The following is a 22,462-nucleotide window of genomic DNA, read 5'->3' on the forward strand; positions in this document are numbered from 1 at the left end:
GGACCGATTTGGACACGCAGTGCGGACTACGGTGCCCGACTCTGCTGATGAGACCGCCGCGTGTCGAAACCGGCCCAGAGTGTTTGCTTGCCTTCAATGAATGCTGCTGAAATGGTGCACTCCCAAAAGCACGTGCAGCTGATGGGATGTGCGAAAAAGATGATTTTTCTTTTGGAATATGGCGAGAGGAGATATTTGAAGGAGGCATTGCGTGTGTGTTATCTATTTTGTTCTTTATTTTCTCCACAACGACGATGCTCGTGATTACTTTACTCGGTGTTATGAGCCACCTGGCCAGGATTGGTCAACCCTTGGCATTGCTTTTCACTCGGGCTTCAGGGAGAGCTCTGTATCGTCACAGACCCAGTGTTCGTCATTTGGGTGGCCTTCAGTGCGGGCCACGACAATACACAGAGAGTGAATACACCCCCCATCGTCATCATCATCACCGCCGTGCTGCTGCCACAAACCCCCAATGGTTAGAAGTGGCGTGGCGGACCCCCCACACGCACTGATGGTGATGTCTTATCGGCGAACGCTGGGATTATGCTCACGCGCAGCACACGCGCCGCGCTCGCCGACAGCTGCAACAACACGACGGCGACCGGTGACACGAGACAGACAGCGGGGGCGATGACTCCGAGGTGGAGGCTTTATAAGGACGGACGCGGGGTGGAGGGCGCCCGGTGACCATTCCCGAAACTAAACACCAAGCCTGAACGTAAACATCACAAATGGGCGGAAGAGTTTCGGCTCTAAACAAGAACCGCTCAGAATAAACACAGATCAAACCCCGGGGGGCCCTCGCTAAGACAACACGGCTGGTTCCATCGCCATTGTGGTCACCATCATCGTCGAAACGACGTCAATCGAAGCGATTTACAGAGTGGGCGGTGGATAACGAGACAGGACGGGTGACGATGCTGTCAGCGACGTGCGTGTGGGGTTGAGGCGACGCAAATCAGGTTGCGGTGAGCGCGTTGCACCATGAACCCGGCCACCTGAGTTCGATTCCCGCTCACGGCCATCACCGGTGACGATTATCCGAACCAGTCTTGGGCCTACCCTAGGTTGACTCAGCCTCAAATGAGTACCTGGTTTGGTGTATAAACATTACCACTAGGGATGCAAAGGCGGCCGGGCGTGGTCGTTGGCCACCCACCCCCTTGTGTGCCATTCCGGCCTTCATAGGTGCTGCTACCTGCTAACAGTACTTGCCCCTTACAGTCTGTCAAAGGCTATAGGGGGGATCTTTGTCTTTGGGAGTGGGGTTGTGTGAATGGGGTGAGCGTGCCACTGTGACGACGTTGCTTTGCGCGCGATGCTCGGCCTCCGCCTCCGCCAGATTTACGAACGGATTCCCCATCTGACGACGCGACGCCAGGAGCACAACCGCGTGCGCAAAAAAAAATTGGGAAGAGTCGACGAATAATTTTGACCGTATGAGGATCACCGTGTATGCTGCTCTGTATTCAATGGCAACAGAGTAAAGAGTGAACGACGTTCATAAAAAAACACACAGGTAAAAAAAATATATCATTATCATACACTGAACAGTAACATGGAACACTGTCATAGTCGTAGTAATTATAACGTTTTATAAGTTAAAAGAATGAGCATTTTTTATGACTTCATAAAAAAAAGTGTGACCATACTACATGAATATACATCTGTGGAGTGTTTAACAGGTAGTCTTCTGACGACTTTTTTTAACAGGGAAGTCTGTGTAAAGTGGAACCCTCGTTTCATCCCATACAGAACCCTCGTCTCATCCCATACAGAGCCCTTGTCTCATTATGGAAAGTTTGGCTCCGAATGTCAGACAAGTCTAAACAATTAAATGTAATGATTCATGAAATGTAATAACCCTACAAGTCCTAAACAATATTCTTCGGTAAATGCTATTTTTTTTTAAAGATATGCACATGAACACTATCGATGAATCTACGAGACGTTATAAAAGTATACAACTGAGCTTAGAAATTACATTAGATTCAGTTAATGAATTGAGTCACCGTTTGTCTGACATACGAGCACAGGGCACAAGGAGTGGCCCCGAGGGGAGAGGCCCCAAGGGGAGAGGCACCGAGGGGAGAGGCCCTGACGGGAGAGGCCTACTGCTCTGCGTGGCGTTCGGTGCCGGGAGGCAGCCCTGGGTGACCACAGATACGAGCACGGGAACGCGCAGCCCCGGCATGCGTGTGGCAAGTCACTCCGCTTGACAATCCATGAATGTGTCGCAATTTTGATTCGAGAATTGGTGTTTTTCTTCAATCAACGTTTTTTTAAATATATAGGGCATCGGAAAATGAATATGCCAATAAGAAAGTTGATTAGTTGTATTGTTGTTCGAGATACTCACCTAAGTTTGACATGGATATTTGCATTAGACTTATAAGTTTTAGTATATTGTGAATATTGATTGCTACTTTCTGTTTCAGGAGCTCCATTTTATGATATAAAGACAAGTCCACTCCTTCATCTGACTTAACACCATTCGATTTTTATCTTCGAAGTGTGTTAAAAAGTAAAGTCTAACACCAGCAAACAAAGGGACCTTGCAGAAGTTAAACATCGTATTGTTGATGCTGCTGTGTCATCATCCATCCCTACAGCTGTATTGGGAAATCTTTCATAAGAGTTTGAACGCCGAATTAGATGGATTAGAATGAATGATGGACGACATGTAGAAGTGTATTAACAATTCTCGAACATCCCATTAATACCATACAAAATTAAACAAACTAAAACTATTACATGTATTCATATTAAATTTATGTCACTATCTCGAATAACAATAAAACTAATCAACATTCTTTTTGGTATATTCATGTTCGGACACCCTGTATACTGGTACTGATTCTATATCCATTCAATACATTGCCCCAAGTGTAGAATTTGGATATATAATCTGCATGTAATTTGCGTTTATCATAACTAAATAGACTGACGATTGGACGCGTCTATAGTAGGTTCGCCCACCTTTCCCACCACAGAACCAATCCCAGTCATGGCTCTCAGTTTATCAATTATGTGCAGGCGACTGCAATAAAGTTCAACACAGCAAACACCCCTACCAGATCTCGCTCGACATACATTGCTGCCACCTGAACACAGATGCCATTTTTTCTGGCCTATACCTGGGTCAAACAAGGGGCCTCGGTATGGAAAATCTACATAACCCCAACCAGGCAGTGATTTGCGTACACTCTGAAAATGCAGAGGGCAATTGGAGTGTGACCTGGGCTTATCACAGCCAGTTGGCAAACACGGACGTGAGCTATGGTACTCTTTTTCAGAAGCGACCTGGCCACAAATGAAAGCTCAACGAAGTGGCTTATCACGTGGAAATGTATAGCAGCCAAATAATTGAAACGTGTGCTGATTCTTAATGTGAAGGGAAAAACCAGAGGACCCAGAGAAAAATCCACATGACCACGGGGAGAAAGAATACACAAACTCCAAATATACAGCAGGTGTTGTATACCAGGTGAAGTAGTTAACATCTCACCACCGTGGCTTTGGTAGCCTGTAGTGCATCAGCAATCTCTATCCCCCCGTGGTGCGCGCGCGCGTGCGCGTTCTGCGTAGTGCGCAGCCTTCTCCACGCCATCATGCCGTGGGGGAGGCCGTGATGGCGTGGAGGAGGCCGTGATGGCAGGGAGGATGCCGTGATACACTCACTCATCTTACACTGACTCACTCACACATCATACACTCACTCACACTACCATTGACTCACTCACACATCATACACTGGGAGTGTCATGCTTCCAGAAATGGCTGCAAGTTTGGTCGTACATGTTATGTATATCGTTTATTGTTAAATTTGAATCAAAGTTCCTATGATTACTGTTGTTACATTGTATTTTATAGCTTTATTTTGGTGATTTCGAAAACATATGGTTAAGCCATGTTTCTTTGCAGAAGTGCGGAGTTGGCCTGATAACTTGAATCTAAATTGTCTTATGGTTGTTATTGTTTGACTTGCATCACACTGGGATTTTTGCACACAGCGTTGTAATACGGTGGTTGTTTTTGGAAGATTTGCTGGTTTATCTAGGATGTTTCTGTTGTGCGTCGTCGCTTTAAGATGTTCTCTGTTCATATTTTGGTTGTTGCGGTTGCACCCGACTCAAGAGCCGCATGGCTCACAGGGCTATACCTAATAAATGAAACTTGAACTTGAAACCCACCAGCAATCTTTACCTCCTGTTGATGGGGGCGAGCCCACAACAGCCTGGGATTCACAGCGTCCCCACACCCCGCCTCAACGGTTTACCACACCCACTTCATCATTATTTTGTTCAGAGAGCAGAGCCGCTCCCTGTTGTTTGTCAGTTTCCTGCCCTGACCAGAGTACTGTCCACCCCCTCATGACAACTGGAGCCTGACCCCGTCCCACAGGGACCTCCAATAAACCCCCTTCAGGTGTCAGAACGCAGCATCATGACTGCCGGCTCACTGGAGCATTGCCGTCCCTCCTCCTCCACCGACCAAGGCCACCGACAGCGGCACCAGTGGCGCCAGCGGCTCCCTCCGCCGCTGCAGACAGGGCCAGCGCCGAGCGTGAGTGCCCGGCGGAAGGCCTTGGCCCGGTAGTAGTAGATGAGCGGGTCAAGGACACAGTTGGAGCTGGCGAGGCAGAGCGTGATGGGCTGCACGAAGCGCACCACCTGCTCCAGGCGCGCCCAACCACGCAGCACTTGCCGCCGGAGCAGCATATAGAACACCATCTCGACGTGGTAGGGCGCGAAGCAGATGACAAAGATGGCCAGCGTGCTGACCACCAGCCGGCCCACCTTGCTGAGGTCGTCGTCCCCCTCTCCGCCGCTGTCGTCGTCACCGTCGCCGTCCCGATGGCCGGTCGGGCGGTCGGTGGCGGTGGCGGCATTCAATCCCCGCGGGGCCTTGGCGTTGCCCAGATGGACGTGGAGGAATTGGCGGCGGTCGCGGCGCACGCGGCGCAGAGCTCTGACGATGCCACACGAGCACAGCGCCATGATGGAGAGTGGGACAATGAAGCCGACGAGCTCCACCGCCAGCACTACGGCAGAGAGTGTCTCCCAGTCCGACTCGGAGAAGCCCTGGAAACAGGTTTCGGCTGCGCCAGCACCAGCAGCAGTGACTGCACCGGCAGCAGCATGGTCATCATCAGCCCCAGCACACGCCAGCAGAACAATAGAAATACTGTCAGTACCAAATCAGATACCGCTGCCACCAACAACAACAATACTGTCCATTATAGTAGTAGGTTTTTACCCTTATAAACTGGTACAAAACTGACACCTTTATTCAAGGCATCATGTTTGCAATAACCACAACACAAGTAGTCAAAAAAGCAAACAAAAAGAAGCAACTCTGATAATGATAATAATATGCACTGTCCTTGAAGATGATTGATCCACACCCGAGACAGCTTTCTTTAGAGCCTAGTCCCCATTGGTGTTGGACCAGATGACACCAGAAGGCGTACAACTCAAACACAGTGCAATATCAGAGTCTTGAGAGCTCGGGTAAGCATCTACACTATGAGACCTCCTTTACCAGTGGCAAAATATAGTAGTAGGTTTTTACCCTTTTAAACTGGTGCAAAACTGACACATTTATTCAAGGCATCATGTTTGCAATAACCATAACACAAGTAGTCAAAAAAGCAAACAAAAAGAAGCAACTCTGATAATGATAATAATATGCACTGTCCTTGAAGTTGATTGGTCCACACCCGAGACGGCTTTCTTTAGAGCCTAGTCCCCATTGGTGTTGGACCAGATGACACCAGAAGGCGTACAACTCAAACACAGTGCAATATCAGAGTCTTGAGAGCTCGGGGTAAGCATTTACACTATGAGATCTCTTTTACCAGTGGCAAAATATAGTATTATCAGAGTGCATATTATTATCATTATCAGAGTAGCTTCTTTTTGTTTGATTTTTTACTACTTGTGTTGTGGTTATTGCAAACATGATGCCTTGAATAAAGGTGTCAGTTATGTACCAGTTTAAAAGGGTAAAAACCTACTACTATATTTTGCCACTGGTAAAAGAGATCTCATAGTGTAAATGCTTACCCCGAGCTCTCAAGACTCTGATATTGCACTGTGTTTGAGTTGTACGCCTTCTGGTGTCATCTGGTCCAACACCAATGGGGACTAGGCTCTAAAGAAAGCCGTCTCGGGTGTGGACCAATCAACTTCAAAGACAGTGCATATTATTATCATTATCAGAGTTGCTTCTTTTTGTTTGCTTTTTTGACTACTTGTGTTATGGTTATTGCAAACATGATGCCTTGAATAAAGGTGTCAGTTTTGTACCAGTTTATAAGGGTAAAACCCTACTACTATATTTTGCCACTGGTAAAAGAGATCTCATAGAATACTGTCCATTATCATCGTCATTGGCCTCCCCAAGCCACTGCCACTGTTAACGATCCTGAGTACAGCAATTTTGTTGTTGTTGCTAAGTGAAATATATATATAATTGTATATGTTTATATAATTTAAAGAATATTATACACTTTATTGTATAATAATAGGTTTTACCCTTTCTGGCAATAAAACAGGTATAAAGATGTTAAAATACCAAACAGAAACATTTTGCAAGGAATCCTGTCTGCATTAACCACACGTACTTGTGGTCAACATGCAAAAAAAAAAAACTTGCTCTGGTAAAGGTTCCATATTGTAGCTGTTTACCGCGAGCTATAAATTCCCTGATAGTGCATTGTCCGTGCTGTTCGCTTTTTGGCGTTATCTGGTCTAACACTGGTTGAGACTAGGCCACAAAGGCTGTCTGTAGTGTAGGTTAATCAATTTCAAAGACAATTAATATATTATGTATCAGAGTTTGTTTACATGTTCATCACATGTACGTGTGGTTAATGAAGACTTGATTCCTTGCAAACGGTATCTATTTGGTGTTTGAACATCTTAACACCATTTGTATTGCCAGAAAGTATAAAATCTATTATTATTTTTAATACTTATAAACAGTTGTTCCTTTAAAAGATAAATATCAGCGAGCCCACCAACACCGCCACCACCGCACTGCCCAGCTTGGATCGTCCGATACACAAAACTGCAGACCATATAATTTCACACTGCCTCAAATATAGGTTAAAAGCTGGGGTGCGTGATTGGGCTCGCCTCCAATTCAGCAGGAGGGAATTCAATGGAAGGTTAATCCATGCACGGGTACAGTCAAGGGATGGCTTCCTATTAGTCAACCACTCAGAGGAGTTGGAGACTCTGCTGCCACGAACAAAAACAAAGCACATGCCTCGGTTGTTTTTAATGTCATAATACAACTACATCTCACCACAAACCACCCACATGGAAACCGTGGTACAGTACGCTCCTAGCATGTGTGGGTATCGAAGCATTTGAGCCAAAAGCTCAAGGGATATGAGCTTGCCGGACGGGGAGTCGGGGACCAATGATGAAAAGGGTACAAACTCCCTGATGGACTAGACGAGTGACGGACTAGGATGGGTGGAGGGAAAGTACGAACGCTCTTGAGCCGCCTATAATGTTTCTTACTTAAACACTCTACATCACGCCCTCCGGTGGCGCCCCTGCCCCCCCCCCCTCTTTCTACAACCATGTTAGCTGCACTTCGACGACTCGAATACACGGCACGTGATGAAACAGGTCCACGTATTGTCTTGATAACAACAACCAGGGCCGGATCATGGTCCCGTGAGGACCCTGGGAACAAGTCTTTTGGAGCCCCCCCCCCCCCACCCGCTTTTCTATATTGGTGTCTTTCTTGCCTTTCTCCTCCCAAAATGATCCACTAGATTGTAAAAATCTAGCTGTCTGACAAGGTCTGACTCTATTGATATAAGTGACAATGAGCTGAGACGTGTTTGGCACATGCTACTCCGCAGCTCATTTTTTATTCTGCCTAAAAGGGAACATGTCTGCTCACCCTGGCAGTTTGTCACTGGCAAAGTTAGAAAAATCCGAAGTGCCACGAAAACATTGGGGAACACCGACTGCAGATTAAGTGCCTGCAACGTCGCAAGCAATTTAGTTGGGCACTTCTCACCCTCAGAGTCAGACATGAAAGTCTTGAATTGGATGAGTTCGTTGGCAAAGTTAATGTCCAGGTCTGATGGATATACAGCGGAGAGCGCATTTACCTTTTCCACTATGACATCACTGTTAGACACCTGATCTGACATAAATAGAACTATAAAGAGACTGGTCAAACGCTTGTAAGCGTCCAAGCGATGTTCAAGGCATGCCACTAGCTTATCAATGACCACATAAAATGTTTCTATTTTGAACTTTTCCCTCCCCTCAAGTGTCACACCTGGCTCTGAGCTCTCATCTGCAAATGTTTTGCGTTTCCGCTTTCGCTGAAGATTGTGCTTATATGACTGAGAGACACCTGTCACATTTAAGGTTGCCCTTTTAAAAGCCTCAAACTGGTCTCGCTGTCCCGCCACAAAATCCCGCAACGAAGACAAAAGCTGTGCTGCCACAGAGATGTCAACGTCACTTGTCTGTAGGTGCATGCTTGTAGCGTGGAACCGGTCAAGTATGACGTCCCAGAAATGTGCCATGAACACCATCTCTAAGGTGTCCAATTTAGCACATAGTCCAGCGGCCTCAATTCGAGTATCTATTTTCTCATTAGCATCATTGCACATACCACTGAAGGCCTCTCTAATATGAGTGTAATTTCTCCACAGTGCCTTGGTTGACTCTGCCCGAGCACTCCACCGAGTACTGAACAGCGATTTTAATGTCAGTCTGACATCTGTCTTCCGAAATACTTTCCTCCATCTGTGTGTGGATGAAGAGCAAAATGTGTACAGTGACTGCAACATGTTAAATAAAACTCTTCAGCCTCTGGGCTACTGCCGTTTAAGGTGTTGACACCAACTAAGTTAAGTGAATGCGCTGCGCAAGGCACAGACTCTATCAGTGTTTTTGTTTTGTTTCAGGTGGGCCTGTAGCCATTGTATTTTCCTGACATGTTGCTTGCATTGTCATATGACTGACCTCTACAGTTTGAGAGGTCCAACCCAAGGCCCTCCACCATCAAAGTCACACAGTCTGCTAAACTTTACCAGTGTGGCTCTCAATTGGCTCAAGGCCCAGGAATCGCTCCACCACATTCCCGCTGCTGTTAACAAACCGGAATATGAACGTCAATTGGTGCACATGTGACAGGTCTGGGGTAGAGTCAACAATTATTGAAAAATACTTGGCATCCCAAATCTCATCTGCTATTGTTTGGTGAGTTTTATGACCCATTAGCTCAATGAGTGCTTTACATATTGTCGATGACAAATAGGACACTGTGCCTCTTCCTTTTTCCCTAACTTTTTAATATGTTCAGCTAAGAATGGGTCAAATTGTGATAGCATTTCTAGGATGCCAAGGAAATTACCATTATGGGTTGACCCAAACCGTTCATCATATCCTCGAAGCACAGTCCTCTTTCACCCAAGAACTTGATCACTGCTACAACTCTTTTAAAATGTCCTTCCAGTATTTACGTTCCCCATCAAGTTGCTGCATGAGATCTGCATCTATAGCACTGCCCTTTGTCCGCTGGTGCAAGGCAAGCATGCATGATCTGTGTTCTGCACTCTCTTCGTGTTCCCCTATTCTTCCAGAGTGCTTCCAGTCACTAAACCCCTGACTAAGGCCACCGAGCTTGCTGGAGAACAGTTTGCATGTAAAACAGTGCACACAACCTGTTGAGGGTGAGTACGGTAGCCACTGTCTAAACACCTTCTGCCCATTTGGCAATATACAGTTCAGAAGTTTATTGTTGAAACTTCTAGTCTTTCCACCAAGTGCTCTATCTCGGACTGAAGCTGGGTATTTTTCACTGCGGTTTTGGAAGGGGACTGCTCCTCTTTCAATAAGCACTGACTTAACAATGTCACTGGAAGTGCTTTGCCATAATGAAGGGTCAGTGACCTCATAGCACCAGGAATGGCTTGGTTGCTGTTGTGATTCTTGTGAACTGCCCAACTGCTCCTAAAGGTGGAAATGATGGTTCTTGTATACCATCAGCTGTTGAGGGTTCGCCTTCAAAGGATGGCTCTGGGGGAGTGACAACATTACTGGAAACTGAACTAGTGCTAATTCCTTTCTCACAGCTGACAATAGTGCTGCTGTCATCATTAGTACCATGAGATGTTTTTTTGAAAGACGTTGGCAATGAGTGGAACACTTTGAAGCAAAACTTCCTCTCTTGCCTCCTTTTCTTTTTTGGCTTTCCTTTTGGAAGCACCACTACTCCAACGTTTGTAGTCCATATTTCAGAACTAGTATGCTATTTATATGAATATATTTCTTAGGTGTTTTCGGTAAAGTCACGTAGGTAAAACATCAAAATTAATAAAAATAATAAAATAAAATAAAGATCACGACGTTTCGGAGGCAACACAAGTCTCCGTCATCAGGTGGGACAGTCACAGCCAGATCAGCTGCATCAAGTGAGGCAATGATTCAAGATGTAATCCCTTAAAAGCGAGTTGAGGGGGGAGGAGAGGGGGGGGCTCATCAAAATGTGGTAGCCAATGAATGGAAAGTATCGGGAGAGAGGGGCCAAAAAAGGGTGGTGATGGGTACAAACTTAGTAATCATTGGAAAGATGTTATTAACCACGCAAAAAAAGACTTAATTACACTTTTTTGACCATCTTATCTGACAGGCACTAGTTTACTTTACTTTACCGAGTGTTAACATCCCCAGTGTTTAACAGTAATCTCTTCATTGTTCAGCCAGCATTGGTATAAACATACGCATTTTCTTTTCTTTTCTATCATGTGTATCAGACCTCCCCCTCCCCCCTCTCTGTCCAATGCGTTGGCGTGGGCAGCAGTGTGTCGCTTGCGCACAATAGCTTCCACGCCGTCGCCCACCCTTTTTTGGCCCCTCTCTCCCGATACTTTCCATTCATTGGCTACCACATTTTGATGAGCCCCCCCCTCTCCTCCCCCCTCAACTCGCTTTTAAGGGATTACATCTTGAATCATTGCCTCACTTGATGCAGCTGATCTGGCTGTGACTGTCCCACCTGATGACGGAGACTTGTGTTGCCTCCGAAACGTCGTGATCTTTATTTTATTTTATTATTTTTATAAATTTTGATGTTTTACCTACGTGACTTTACCGAAAACACCTAAGAATATGATTCCTTGCAGTCACGAAAGCTTCAAGTCTAGAATGAATATATTTATAGCATTTCTCAATATTATTACATAATAATTGAATTAACATATATTAATAATGACAACACCCTTCAAATACTGTTGTTGGAAAATACAATAAAGTGGCAGTATTTTTTAGTCTACTTGTACCTAAAGGCAGTTTTGAGTAGATAAAAAAAGCACTTAAAAGAAAATAACCATAACCCTTTAAAAAGGCTGTTAGAAAATATCCCTAAGGAGGGATTGTTGAAATAGCGTTTAAAAAGGCTGTTGCTTTAGAAAAAGATGAAAAAAGTATCTGAATATATTACTGTGGTTTACCAAGCAAGAAAACAAGCATCTGTCTGTGGCTTTTCCTACCAAGAATTGTCTTAAATACCTGCCTAACACAGAGAGAATAATGTTGCTTGAAATTCAAAAGATAACTTTTTTTCATTGGCTGAACAACCAATAAAGGTTTCTGATAAGTCAGTGAAATGACTTGGTGGAGACTATGCACATAGGCCACAACCCATCGATGGGGAGGGGAAAAAAAAGACCTCGTAAGAGCTGTCGACAATTTGCATGTCAACGTTAGCATTGTCTACTTCCGTGGATCTAAAAACAGACAGTCTATGGAAAAAATGAATGGGGTTTTCCTTAATCTTTAAGTATGGATTGGGTCTCTTATATATGCGTTAGTGTGTGAAAAAATATAGCTTTTGCCATATTTGTTTAATGTTTCACAAACCGCGGTGTATTTTTAATAATTGATTTGTCAACGGCTAACTAAACTCTCGAGCCCTCGGTCTCACTAGCTGGCATTTTAGTGCAGCTAATTTAGTTGTAATGGCAGCAAGCTAAATAATGTGTTAACAAGCTGAATCATATGGGCAGCTAGCTAGGGAAAATGGGCAGCTAGCTAAAATAAAGTGATAGCTAGTTACAGTAAGTCAAATAACGTAACGCCTTGCCATAATAAGACGCCCTCAACCTGTCCTGTTATGCAGAATGAACTGACGTGTTGGTGAATATTGCATCATGTCACTGCGTGTTGTAGCGTGCCAACCAGTGGCTCAGTTGTACAGATGCACTGTACTCTCCGAGAGGCTCTCGTTTTAAGCATGCACTGTATGTACCAAGGTGCCAAGGTGTTACGCTCGATGTAAGCACCGAGGGGCCTGGGGGCCCTAGTGGTCAACTCACACTGTAAGCACCCAGGGTCCCGGGGACCCTAGTGGTCAGCTCACATTTAAACACCAAGAGGTCTGGGGGCCCTCACATTGTAATTGCTGCGGGGCCCGGGGACCCTAGTGGTCAGCTCACATTTTAAACACTAAGGGGCCTGGGGTCCTCACATTGTAAGCGCCGAGGGGTATGGGGGGCAGTAGTGGTCAGCTCACATTTTAAACACCAAGGAGTCTGGGGGGCCCTCACATTGTAAGCACTGAGGGGTCTGAGGGGCCCGAGTGGTGAGCTCACGCTTTAAGCACCCAGAGGCCTCGTGGTCAGCTTGCGCTGTGCGCACTGAGGGTCCTGGCGTTCAACTTCCTTCGGAAGTCTTGGGCCACGCACCGCACGCAGCATGAGGGTTGGAGGCCCCCTGGCAGTCCGAGACCCCGGGGCACTGGCCCCACTCGCCCGGTCCATAATCCAGCATTGACAACAACGACATCTCACCTCATCTTCCCCTGAGTTAGAGGAAAGATTGGAGGCATTCTCATACCTGTGCGGTGTGTATGAATGTATGTATGTATGTTGAACTTCTTTTACACCTTATGTAGCCAACCGCGCTAATCAGTAGTGTGGGGGAAGGACAACAAACTAACACAAAAAGCAGTTCTTATTACTCTTTTCGGTTTGGCAGCGGAGATCTCATTCCGAATCAGTCGACTGGTGATAACATCAGCTTCGTAACGCTGTGTGGTAGCTACCTGGCCTATCGTTCCATATATGGGCACTAAGGTGGCAAAAGTTTACTCCCTCGCCTGGTATGCTGGAGGTCGTGGGTTCGATCCCGACTCTAAACCTGTAAATTTGGAGTTTGCATGTTATCTCCGTGGTTGTGTGGATTTTTCTCCGGGTCCTCTGTTTTTTTCCCATATTTCAAAAACATGCATTTAGAGTATGTGACTGCTATACATATCCACATGATGACAAGCCACTTCGTTGAGCTATCATTTATGGCCAGAATGCTTCTGAAAATGAATTTCATAGCTCAGTGGGCCGTACCTGGTAAAATAGTTTATATGAAGCTTTGGGCATTCTCAGCCACAATTATACCATCCCATCTCTATGCTTGTGAAACGTGGACCCCTTTTGGGAAACATCTGCACCAATTCAATACATTCAGGCTGGCCTGTTTGTGGTCCATCCTGGGTTTAACCAGGCTGCATTGTGTGAGGAACTCATAAACCTTTCAAATATCTGGACAGTCTCATCGGTTAGCTCCTCTGGGGTTCTTTAGGTCATGTAGCCTGCATGCCCAGTCACCATATGTCCAAGCAACTTCTATTTGACCAAAGAGTAGCTAATGGGCATAGCAACGTCCTTGAGATGGGGTACAGGATGATCGGCCTCTGTGGGGGAAGCTCTTGAAGGACGCTACTGGGCAGTTGGGAGGCAATTGCACTCCAACAACAAACGCAGTGCAGAGGAGCAATGATGACAACAACGAATGATGTGCCGGGAGGCTAAAATGCAGCAAAAACAGCCCCCCCCCAGTTGCCCCCCCTCCCACACCCCCTCCACCACCCACCATGCTCACCTTTCACGAACCCCAGCTTGGCATTGGTGGTGTCGAGCAGGTAGATGGGGATGGTGCCGAGCGCGACGATGACCCAGACGCCCAGCGCGACGAGGCGCGCCACGCACGGCGTGCGCACGCCCGGGAAACGCAGTGGGTGGGCGATGGCCAGGTAGCGGTCGGCGCAGATGCAGGTGAGGAAGAGCACGCTGGCGTACAGGTTGGCGTAGAAGAGGGCGCTCGTCAACTTGCACAGCGCCTCGCCGAACTTCCAGTGGCGGTGTGCGTGGTACGAGATGCGGAAGGGCAGCGACAGGACGAAGAGCAGGTCGGTGGTGGCGAGACACGTCATGTAGACGGTGGCGCCATTTTTCAGCGGCCGCAGGCGGCGGCAGAAGACCCACAGGGCCAGCGCATTGGCCGCCAGTCCCACGGGGAAGAGAAGGCTGTAGATCACTACGTAGAGGGTGTCCTGGAAAGCGGGGTGGGCGCTTGCGCCGGAGGAAGAGTTCAAGTTGCCAGAGGACGCCATCACCTGCGCGGGGTGGGGGTGAGTTGGGGAAGACGCAGGAGAGATGGCGGGAGGCTTGTGGTGGTCGACGGCGATTCCAAGAAGTGGGTAAAACGTGGACACCGCTTAATAGTCAGGCGGGGGCCTGGTGTACAGGAGGTCGCGGGGTTCGATCCCAACCCTGACGATGCCTACTGCTGTATATTGGGAGTTTGCGTGTCTCTCTTTCCCCATGGTCGCGTCGTTTAGCTCCGGGTCCTCTGGTTTTCCCTCCACAATTAGAAACACGCGTTTAGGGTATTTGGCTGCCATAAATTTCCACGTGACGATAAGCCACTTTGTTGAGCTATCATTAGTGGTAAAGTCATTTCTGAAAAAAGAGCTACAAAGCTCAGTGGGCCTTCCCTGAAAATAAATATATAATTAAGAGTTAATATGAACTTCCACGGTTGTGGAGACTCACGCTTGGCACGCCTACTCCCCCACAAAAACCCGACCGTCGAATAGTGGTTGTCGAGCCAACAGAATTCACTCCTTCTGGGAATGGTGTCACACCGAAGAGATGGGGTATTCAAGCCACCTTTTAAATGCGCATCAACGACAGTACCAGCTTTTCCGATGTGAATGGGAGGGGGGGAGAGGTCACTCCACATCGTGGGAGCCAAACAAAGGAATTGGCCAGCCCCTTCCTTAAAGTGACAACACCTACACCGAAGAAGCCAGAGGAAGGAGGCTCATGTGTCATGGATGTTGGAGACTTGTGGTGATGGAACACATCTTTACAAAAGTTCAGAGGTAGGCGGGAACCCATGCCGCCACCATCCGATGCCATTCATTTTAAGTTAGTCGGAGGATTGTAAATGTTATCCTGAGTAGAGCCGGCAACCAACAAGTGTAGATCTCTCCAGCGCCGGGGGAGATGAGTTCAGTCAGTACTCTTGGCGGCTGCATTCGGTAGGACTGTAGTTTGGAGGTGTTTACTTCATGTTGCGTGGTAGGCCAGAATAGACAGCGATTCTAAATAAATGAAGCTGAGAAATTCTGAATGTGTAACGTCGCTTAAAATGTTGCTATATATCAACACCATAAGAGAAGACGCTGACCATCGTGTATATTTTGTATCCAGAATGGGTAACACAATTGAATCAAATATATTACTAAACAATTTTAACAATCGGTAACTTTTTTATTACACTCATGCTTATTTTTCCTATAGCTTGCTATGGAGCTCTCATAACCCAGCCACTTCCCTTTCCTCTCGAGGCTTAACTGCCCCCAACTTCTACTTCACCATTTTTATATCGCCTCTCCTACTCCCTACGTTGCCCATACTGGCAGCCCCGTGGCTGCCCGTTAACTGCCCCCACACTCTACCTCGCGCCCACGAGCTGCAAGAGCAGGTGGCTCCATCCACTCAGCGGCGCCGACAAGGCTCACATTCAGCACCGCGAGTCGGGAGTTCCATCCCCTCCCCTCCCCGCTGTGGTGCCAGCTCACACAGCCCCTCAGCTGCTTCATACACAACAAGGACCGGGCTTCACTACAAATGCATGACAAAGAGTGTATGCGTCTGTATTAGAGGCGACGGCTACTTCATCACCAATGGCTGCTCGTACTAACAAGGGGGGCGTGTTGTACACTGCGCAGGTTTCCGAGGTGATAACAAGTATAACCTGTAAAAACAAAGTTTTTCACTCTAAATCCTTTATATGCGTGGCGGCTAGAGTCCTCTCGTCCTCTGGCTTGAAATGGCTGCCACCTATGGGTCAGATGATTGTCTGCCAGTATTAAACAATTGGTAATTAAATATTTAATTTGTTTTCCCTAAACAGTGTAAAAATTTGGAAAAGATTTTTCACGAACATTAATTGTCTCGCACAACGAGTCTGTGTGCAAAATGTCAGCTCGATTGGATCACGGGAAGTGGGTTAAAAAACGACCGAAAGGTTTGCACGGTCGTAAGCAAGCAAGCAAGCACGCAAGCAAGCGAACTTAATATAAAGGATTTAAAAAGGGGCAGATAGGCGAGGTGCTGCTCAAGTCCCAGATGACAAAATTTCGTGTAAACTCCGAAACTCTTTAAAATGTATTATATGCGAGTGCATATAATAAATGTATTATATGCGAGTGCATATAATACATTTATTTTTCATCTTAATCCTAAACTACTGAAAATAAATAATAAAGGTGGAATAAATCGGGCACCCTCGTGAGTTTAGATCAACCGCGTCTAGTTTTACCAATTGATTTATTTGTGCCAGCAAGAAGAAGCAATAGCAAGCAGCGCCTATTCGGGCATTGAGTGGAAGAAGATTGTACAGATCCTCAACAATGTTGATGTCGGCAAGGCAAGCTGTTAAAGAGGCAACATTGCAACCAACCACCCTGCCAACTCGAACGCACAACCGGGTATCATTTTTTTGTTCGGACTCGTCTTAACCACAAAATTGCGCATGCTGTCCTCTGTCCCGAAGATATGACTTGAACCACAACATCGCTGAGTTACTGAATCTCAAACGAGTCTGTCGATGGTTCAGCAAAACAAAATTCGTGGTCAGCTGCATCGAAGGCCGCCGACGGGTCCAGTAAATCAAATCCCGGCGCGTGAACCACAAATCCGAACGAGTTAAACGACTAGGTTTTGTTCATAATACAGGTTGTTTTTGGGTTAGATCTCATAAATATATAAATGTGTCGTTAAGCCCGCCACCACCCGACACAGCCAATTAGTAAGGTTTGTCACGTGAACAGAACGTGCCAATTCGTTAATAGTACAGTACACCGGTGTGTTGGAGAGCAAAGCCACAACAACATTTACAATCTGAGTACGACGTTTCGGCAGTAATTACAACTATCTTCATCAGGCAACAGCCAGATTTGTGGATAAATCCTCCTGTTTTGTTCCTTAAATAGAGGGAGAGATGTGATGACGCCACTCGTGTGCCCTCCTTGCGCGAAGTGGTGGGGGGATTCATGAATGCGTATTACTGACTATGGGTATTCGGAATCCAGATTAGAAAGAATCTAGAAGTGTAATGGTGATGGTGTAGTTGTGGAGCTGATTGAACACTGCCCACTGACACCTGCTGTATATTTGGAGTTTGCGTGTCACTCTCCCCGTCTCCCCATGATCGCATGGATTGTTCTCCGGGTCCTCGGGGTTTTCCCTCCGCATTTAGAATCAACGTGCGTTTAGAGTATTTGTCTCCTCGAAATATCCACATGATGGCCCACTTTCGTCGAGCTATCGTTTGTGGCCAGGTCGCTTCTGGAAAAAAGAGAGATAAAGCTCAGTGGACCTTACCTGGTAAAAAAAAGGTGAGTTTATCTTTTAAATGGCCGACAGTTTTAGAGAACCATTACATTGCAACATAGTGGGTGTACTTATTGTTTCAGTCGCGCCATGTGGAGCAGAAGCCGATGACAGGCTGAACAGGAGGTGGATGAGGTAGTGACTGCTGAAAGCGTCATCAGGCGTCGTCAGGCCGTGTGAAAGGCGTTCAATAGGGCTTCTCCCATTGACACGGTGGTGAGATGTTGATTACCTCGCCAGGTATACAGGAGGTTGTGGGCTCGATCTCAACCCTGACGCCTGCTGTATATTTGGAGTTTGCGTGTCTCTCTCCCCCGTGGTCGTGTTAATTTTTCTCCGGGTCCTCCAGTTTGTACCTCCACATTTAGAGTATCTGGCTGCTAGATTTGTCCACGTGATGATGATACGCCACTTCGTTGAGCTATCATTTGTGATGGGCTGGTCGCTTCTGAACCGTATCTATAAAGCTCTGTGGGCCTTAACTGGTAAAATAAAAAAGTTGCATACATAGTTTATAGACAGGGAGAGAGCCAACGGACTTCCAATCCGGCTTGCTTAGCGGCTACGATTTGCCCCTTCCGATTAGCATGGTTGGCTACGTACGGTGCGAAAGAAGTTCAACATACATACCAGTAGATGTAACAAGTGCGTGTGTTCGGCGGTATATGTGCCAGGACATACGTCAAATGTATATAGCTGTGTGTATAGATATATCTGACAGCTATTCATGTGTATCTTTTTTGGGTCTTTCGGTAAAGCCACGTAGCTAAAACAAATAATAAAAATAATATTATTAAAATAATATTATAATTTTAAAAAATAATATTATTTTATTATTTGTTCTATATACGTGACTTTACCGAAAGACCCAAAGAAGACCCAAAAAGCTCCTTACTATTAAAATTCATTCCCTTTATTACTGCTAACCCTACCTCCTCCCTTTGTTGCTACCAATCCTACATGATGCACGGGCATAATATGACTTTGAGACCCCCCCCCCCCCCTCCTACGCATTCCACAAGTAGTGACTAATCCCATATCTGCATTTCCCATAAATATGCTAAATTCCTCTGTTGATATGCAAATTCCTTTGTCAAGGCGCCCTTCCTCCCCTAACCTAGCTTAAATATACGCTGCCAAGCTTGGTGGTGTTCATTCAGACGCTGTCTTTCCGACAGACCTGTTCTTCACCTGAGGACGGCTGCTTGCGTTGTGGCCAAAACGTCGTGAGAATTGTATTTTATTATATATTTTTTCTAGATTTGAAGCTTTCGTGACTGCAATGATTCATATTCTTAGGTTTTTTCGGTAAAGTCACGTAGGTCAAAAAACATTAAAAAGTAAAATAAAATAAAAATCACGACGTTTCGGAGGCAACACAAGCTTCCGTCTTCAGGTGGTACCGTCACAGCCACGACAGCTGTATAAAGTAAATGAGAGATTGCAGAAGCCACCACTCCAACCATTATATATATAAACGGAGTGGTGGCTTCTGCAATCTCTCATTTACTTTATACAGCTGTCGTGGCTGTGGACGGTACTACCTGAAGACGGAAGCTTGTGTTGCCTCCGAAACGTCGTGATTTTTATTTTATTTTACTTTTTAATGTTTTTTGACCTACGTGACTTTACCGAAAAAACCTAAGAATATATATTTTTTATTTTATTTTATTATTTCCCTTCTACGTGACTTTACAGAAAGAACCAAGAAGACCCAAATAATATGAATTCCTGCAGTCACGAATGCTTTAGGTCAATTCATGTGTATGTTCAAACAAAGATAAATATCCCCTGTATAGCATTGATAGACTGTTGGGGCACGGCACGGCACACAAGCGGGTGGGTGGCCAGCACCACGCCCGGTCGCTTTTGTTTCCCCAGTCGCAGATGCTGACACACCGCACCAGGCTACTAATTTGAGGCCGAGTCGACCTAGGCGAGACCCGGTACGGGTTGACATATTCGTCGTTGATGTTGAACGTGAGCAGGATACAAACTCTGGAAGCCGGGTTCGAACCACAGAGCGCTAACCACTGCGCCCATCGCTCCCCGCAAAACACGTGTGTTAAACGCGCACATTACATACTCGTGTCGTACGGGACATCTCAATACGCTTTTAAATATACATAGTCTGTAGTGGTTGGTCGAAGGGGGGATTGACCATACTTCACCACAGTGGTCAGTACTAAACAATGTTTTATTTTATTTTACCAGCTAAGGCCCACTGAACTCTGTAGCTCTTTGTCAGAAGCGACGTGGCTATCACAAATGATGGCTTTATCACGTGGACATCAAAAATAGCAGCAGCAGCAGCCAGATAGTCAACGGATGTGTTGAAGGGGCTCATTGCCTCGGATCAATGTCGACGTGACTCGCCACTGAGACTGCGAGCCGTGAGTGACCTGGACATCGAACTCGGTATCAGCGGGTCCCGAAGCTCACAGTGCACGCTCACCACTGCGAGCCACAGCTCCTTCCCCCGCACAAACGCGCGACTCGCAACGAACCGTGGGTCCGCGTGACGCGATTCTCCATCGGAATCCGAGCCGAGGCAAAGCTGGATCATGGATGCATGTCGAGCGTCGCTGCCACTTCTTCACTCACCTCGTCCTCAACGCGTGCCCCGCCACTTTCCAAACAAGGCGAGAGGGGAGTTGGTTAACACCAGACCCTCAATGCCTCAAACCTCCTGCTGGTGACAGCACGAGCTGCTGCTGGTGGCGGTGATGATGACGACCACCATCGCAAGCTCCATGCCGCTGTCGGACTCTCGCGAAAGGCGTCACAGCTCATGAACGACTCAGCGTGTCCTGGGACCGTCCCCTCCTCCTCGTCCATCAGCGAGTCCCCGGCGCGCGCTGCGTGATGTAATCCTCCCCTCCGTGCGTGTGGGTGGGGTGACAGCCCTCTCAAAGTTGTGAGCTCCGAGCCAGAATCCGAGCTCCCCCCAAACACCCCACGCGGCCGCCTGTGGGGGCAAATGCTGCGTGCGAATGGCTCATATGAAGGCCGGGACGGCACACGAGGGGGTGTGGGTGGCCAGCACCACGCCCGGCCGCCTTTGTCTCCCTAGTTTGAGCGATATTTACACAACGCATCGGGTACTCATTTGAGGCTGAGTCGACCTAGGGGAGGCCCGGAACCAGTTCAGAAAATCATCGCTTCTATTGGCCTAATTGGCCGTGATCGTAAATCGAACTCGGGTCGCTGGGTTCGTAGCGCAACGCGCTGACTGCTGCACCTCCTACGTGTGTGAGTGCAATCCGTGTGTGGTCCGTGTCTGGCGGCGATTGAGTGTGTGTGGGTAGTGCCGTGGTTAGCGCGCTGCGCTACGAACCCGGCCACCTGAATTCAATTCCTGTTCACGCCCAACATCGGTGACTCATCATTAAAACGAGCACCTTCGTGTGCCGTGTCGGCCTTCATAGATGCTCCTCGCGAACAGCACTTGCCCTAACAGTCTGTGGGTGGTAAGTTAACAGATTAGCATGCCTTCCGTGAAGGGAGATTGATTATGTTGATGTTGGCTGTGGGGGGCACGAGAAGGGAAGATGATGGGTGGGTGTGTGGCTGATGCGGAGGCAGGGTAGGTGGCTGAGTGGCTGGCTGGGTGACTGGGTGGGTGGTAAACACACCTGTGATGCCGCCGCCACGAAGCCGTTCGGCAGGCACCAAATCCCCGACCTCGCCACCACCAAGCAACGGAGCCGACCCCGCGTCCCCCTCACCTCACCTCACATGAACACACCCGCACTCATTTCCCCCCCCCCCCCCCATAGAGCTCCGAGGGGAGGTCGCTTGGCCGACCGGTTTTTATCCGAGAGACCCTTATCGGGATTAATTCTCACGGTTTCCGGCGATCAGGGGATTGGATGACCTCCCCCGTGCTACGTGGCACCGCGGCGCTGCGGCCGGCCTTAATATGGTGTGGTCGCGGCGTGGGGCATTCGGCCACCGCGGTTGAGGCGCATTTCCCCCCACACACACTCCCACGGGTCGACGGGGCGAGCAGGGGAGGCACGGGACAGCATGAATAGCGGGGTCACAGGGGCTGTTGCGCATAGTCATGGAGGGTTGGGATAATTGCGCTTGAGCGCGCAGGCCCCATTGTTAGGGAGGGTAAGGGATTAAGTAGGATTTACGCCTTGCACGCAGCACACTGATTAGCATATCAACAGCGTCCAGAACCGCCGTGCGCGTGCCAGAGGATCGCGAGCCCATTGTTTAGCGCAGCATCCCCTTTGAGGTAGGGAGGATAAATAGAGGGGCGCAGAGGGAAAATAGCTCTTCTCTCCAGCGCCAGGCGACAGGACGCTCTCCAGTCCAGCGACCCGATTGTCCGTGAGACGCATCGAGGTGCGCTGCGAGCACGGGATCAACGAACCGCCGTGGGCATCCAGCAGGAAGTAAGTAGGTGAATTAGAATCATAGCAGATGAATCGGGAATAGGTATAAAGGTATCAGCGTAGGCCAGCCTCGTCGACTCACTGATTTAACATTAAATTACCAGGTATCAGATAATAAATCATAAATAGCGAAGCGTGGTCTCGCGTGATATTGTCGTGCAGTGTGAGCGTGTGGGTGCGCGTGTGTACACTGTGGTTCACCACGTGAGTGAGCGCTGCGTAGAGCGGCGCACGAGTGGGTGTCGCGTGTGTGCAGGTGTGTGCGCTCGTAGTGTGGGTGAAGGGGTCGGTGCGTCCGCAGGTCCCCGATCCGTCTGTCGCCGCCGGG

The 22,462-nt window shown here is 47.6% G+C and overlaps 1 protein-coding gene across 1 annotated transcript; it reads right to left on the reverse strand.

The window, feature by feature from the left end:
• Positions 1–1,273: 1,273 nt before the first annotated feature.
• Positions 1,274–20,473, reverse strand: LOC133353901 (lysophosphatidic acid receptor 6-like). Its single transcript, XM_061570397.1, has 3 exons — positions 20,333–20,473; positions 13,926–14,439; positions 1,274–5,128 (listed from the first exon to the last, which is right to left on the reverse strand). Exons 2-3 carry the CDS (start codon positions 14,434–14,436, stop codon positions 4,428–4,430), a joined length of 1,212 nt encoding a protein of 403 aa, XP_061426381.1. The 5' UTR covers positions 14,437–14,439; positions 20,333–20,473; the 3' UTR covers positions 1,274–4,427.
• Positions 20,474–22,462: the final 1,989 nt, after the last annotated feature.

Source organism: Lethenteron reissneri, chromosome 45 (assembly GCF_015708825.2).
Source record: "Lethenteron reissneri isolate LAM-NWPU_2019-01 chromosome 45, ASM1570882v1, whole genome shotgun sequence".
Classification (NCBI taxonomy): domain Eukaryota; kingdom Metazoa; phylum Chordata; class Hyperoartia; order Petromyzontiformes; family Petromyzontidae; genus Lethenteron; species Lethenteron reissneri.

What these genes read in the sequence shown, in the direction of transcription:
- LOC133353901 (XM_061570397.1), bottom strand. Translation starts at nt 14,436, where the DNA reads ATGGCGTCCTCTGGCAACTTGAACTCTTCCTCCGGCGCAAGCGCCCAC. An exon ending in CAAGCTGGGGTTCGTGAAAG is followed by an intron (nt 5,129 to 13,925) that starts GTGAGCATGGTG and finishes CTGCCGGTGCAG; the next exon opens with TCACTGCTGCTGGTGCTGGC.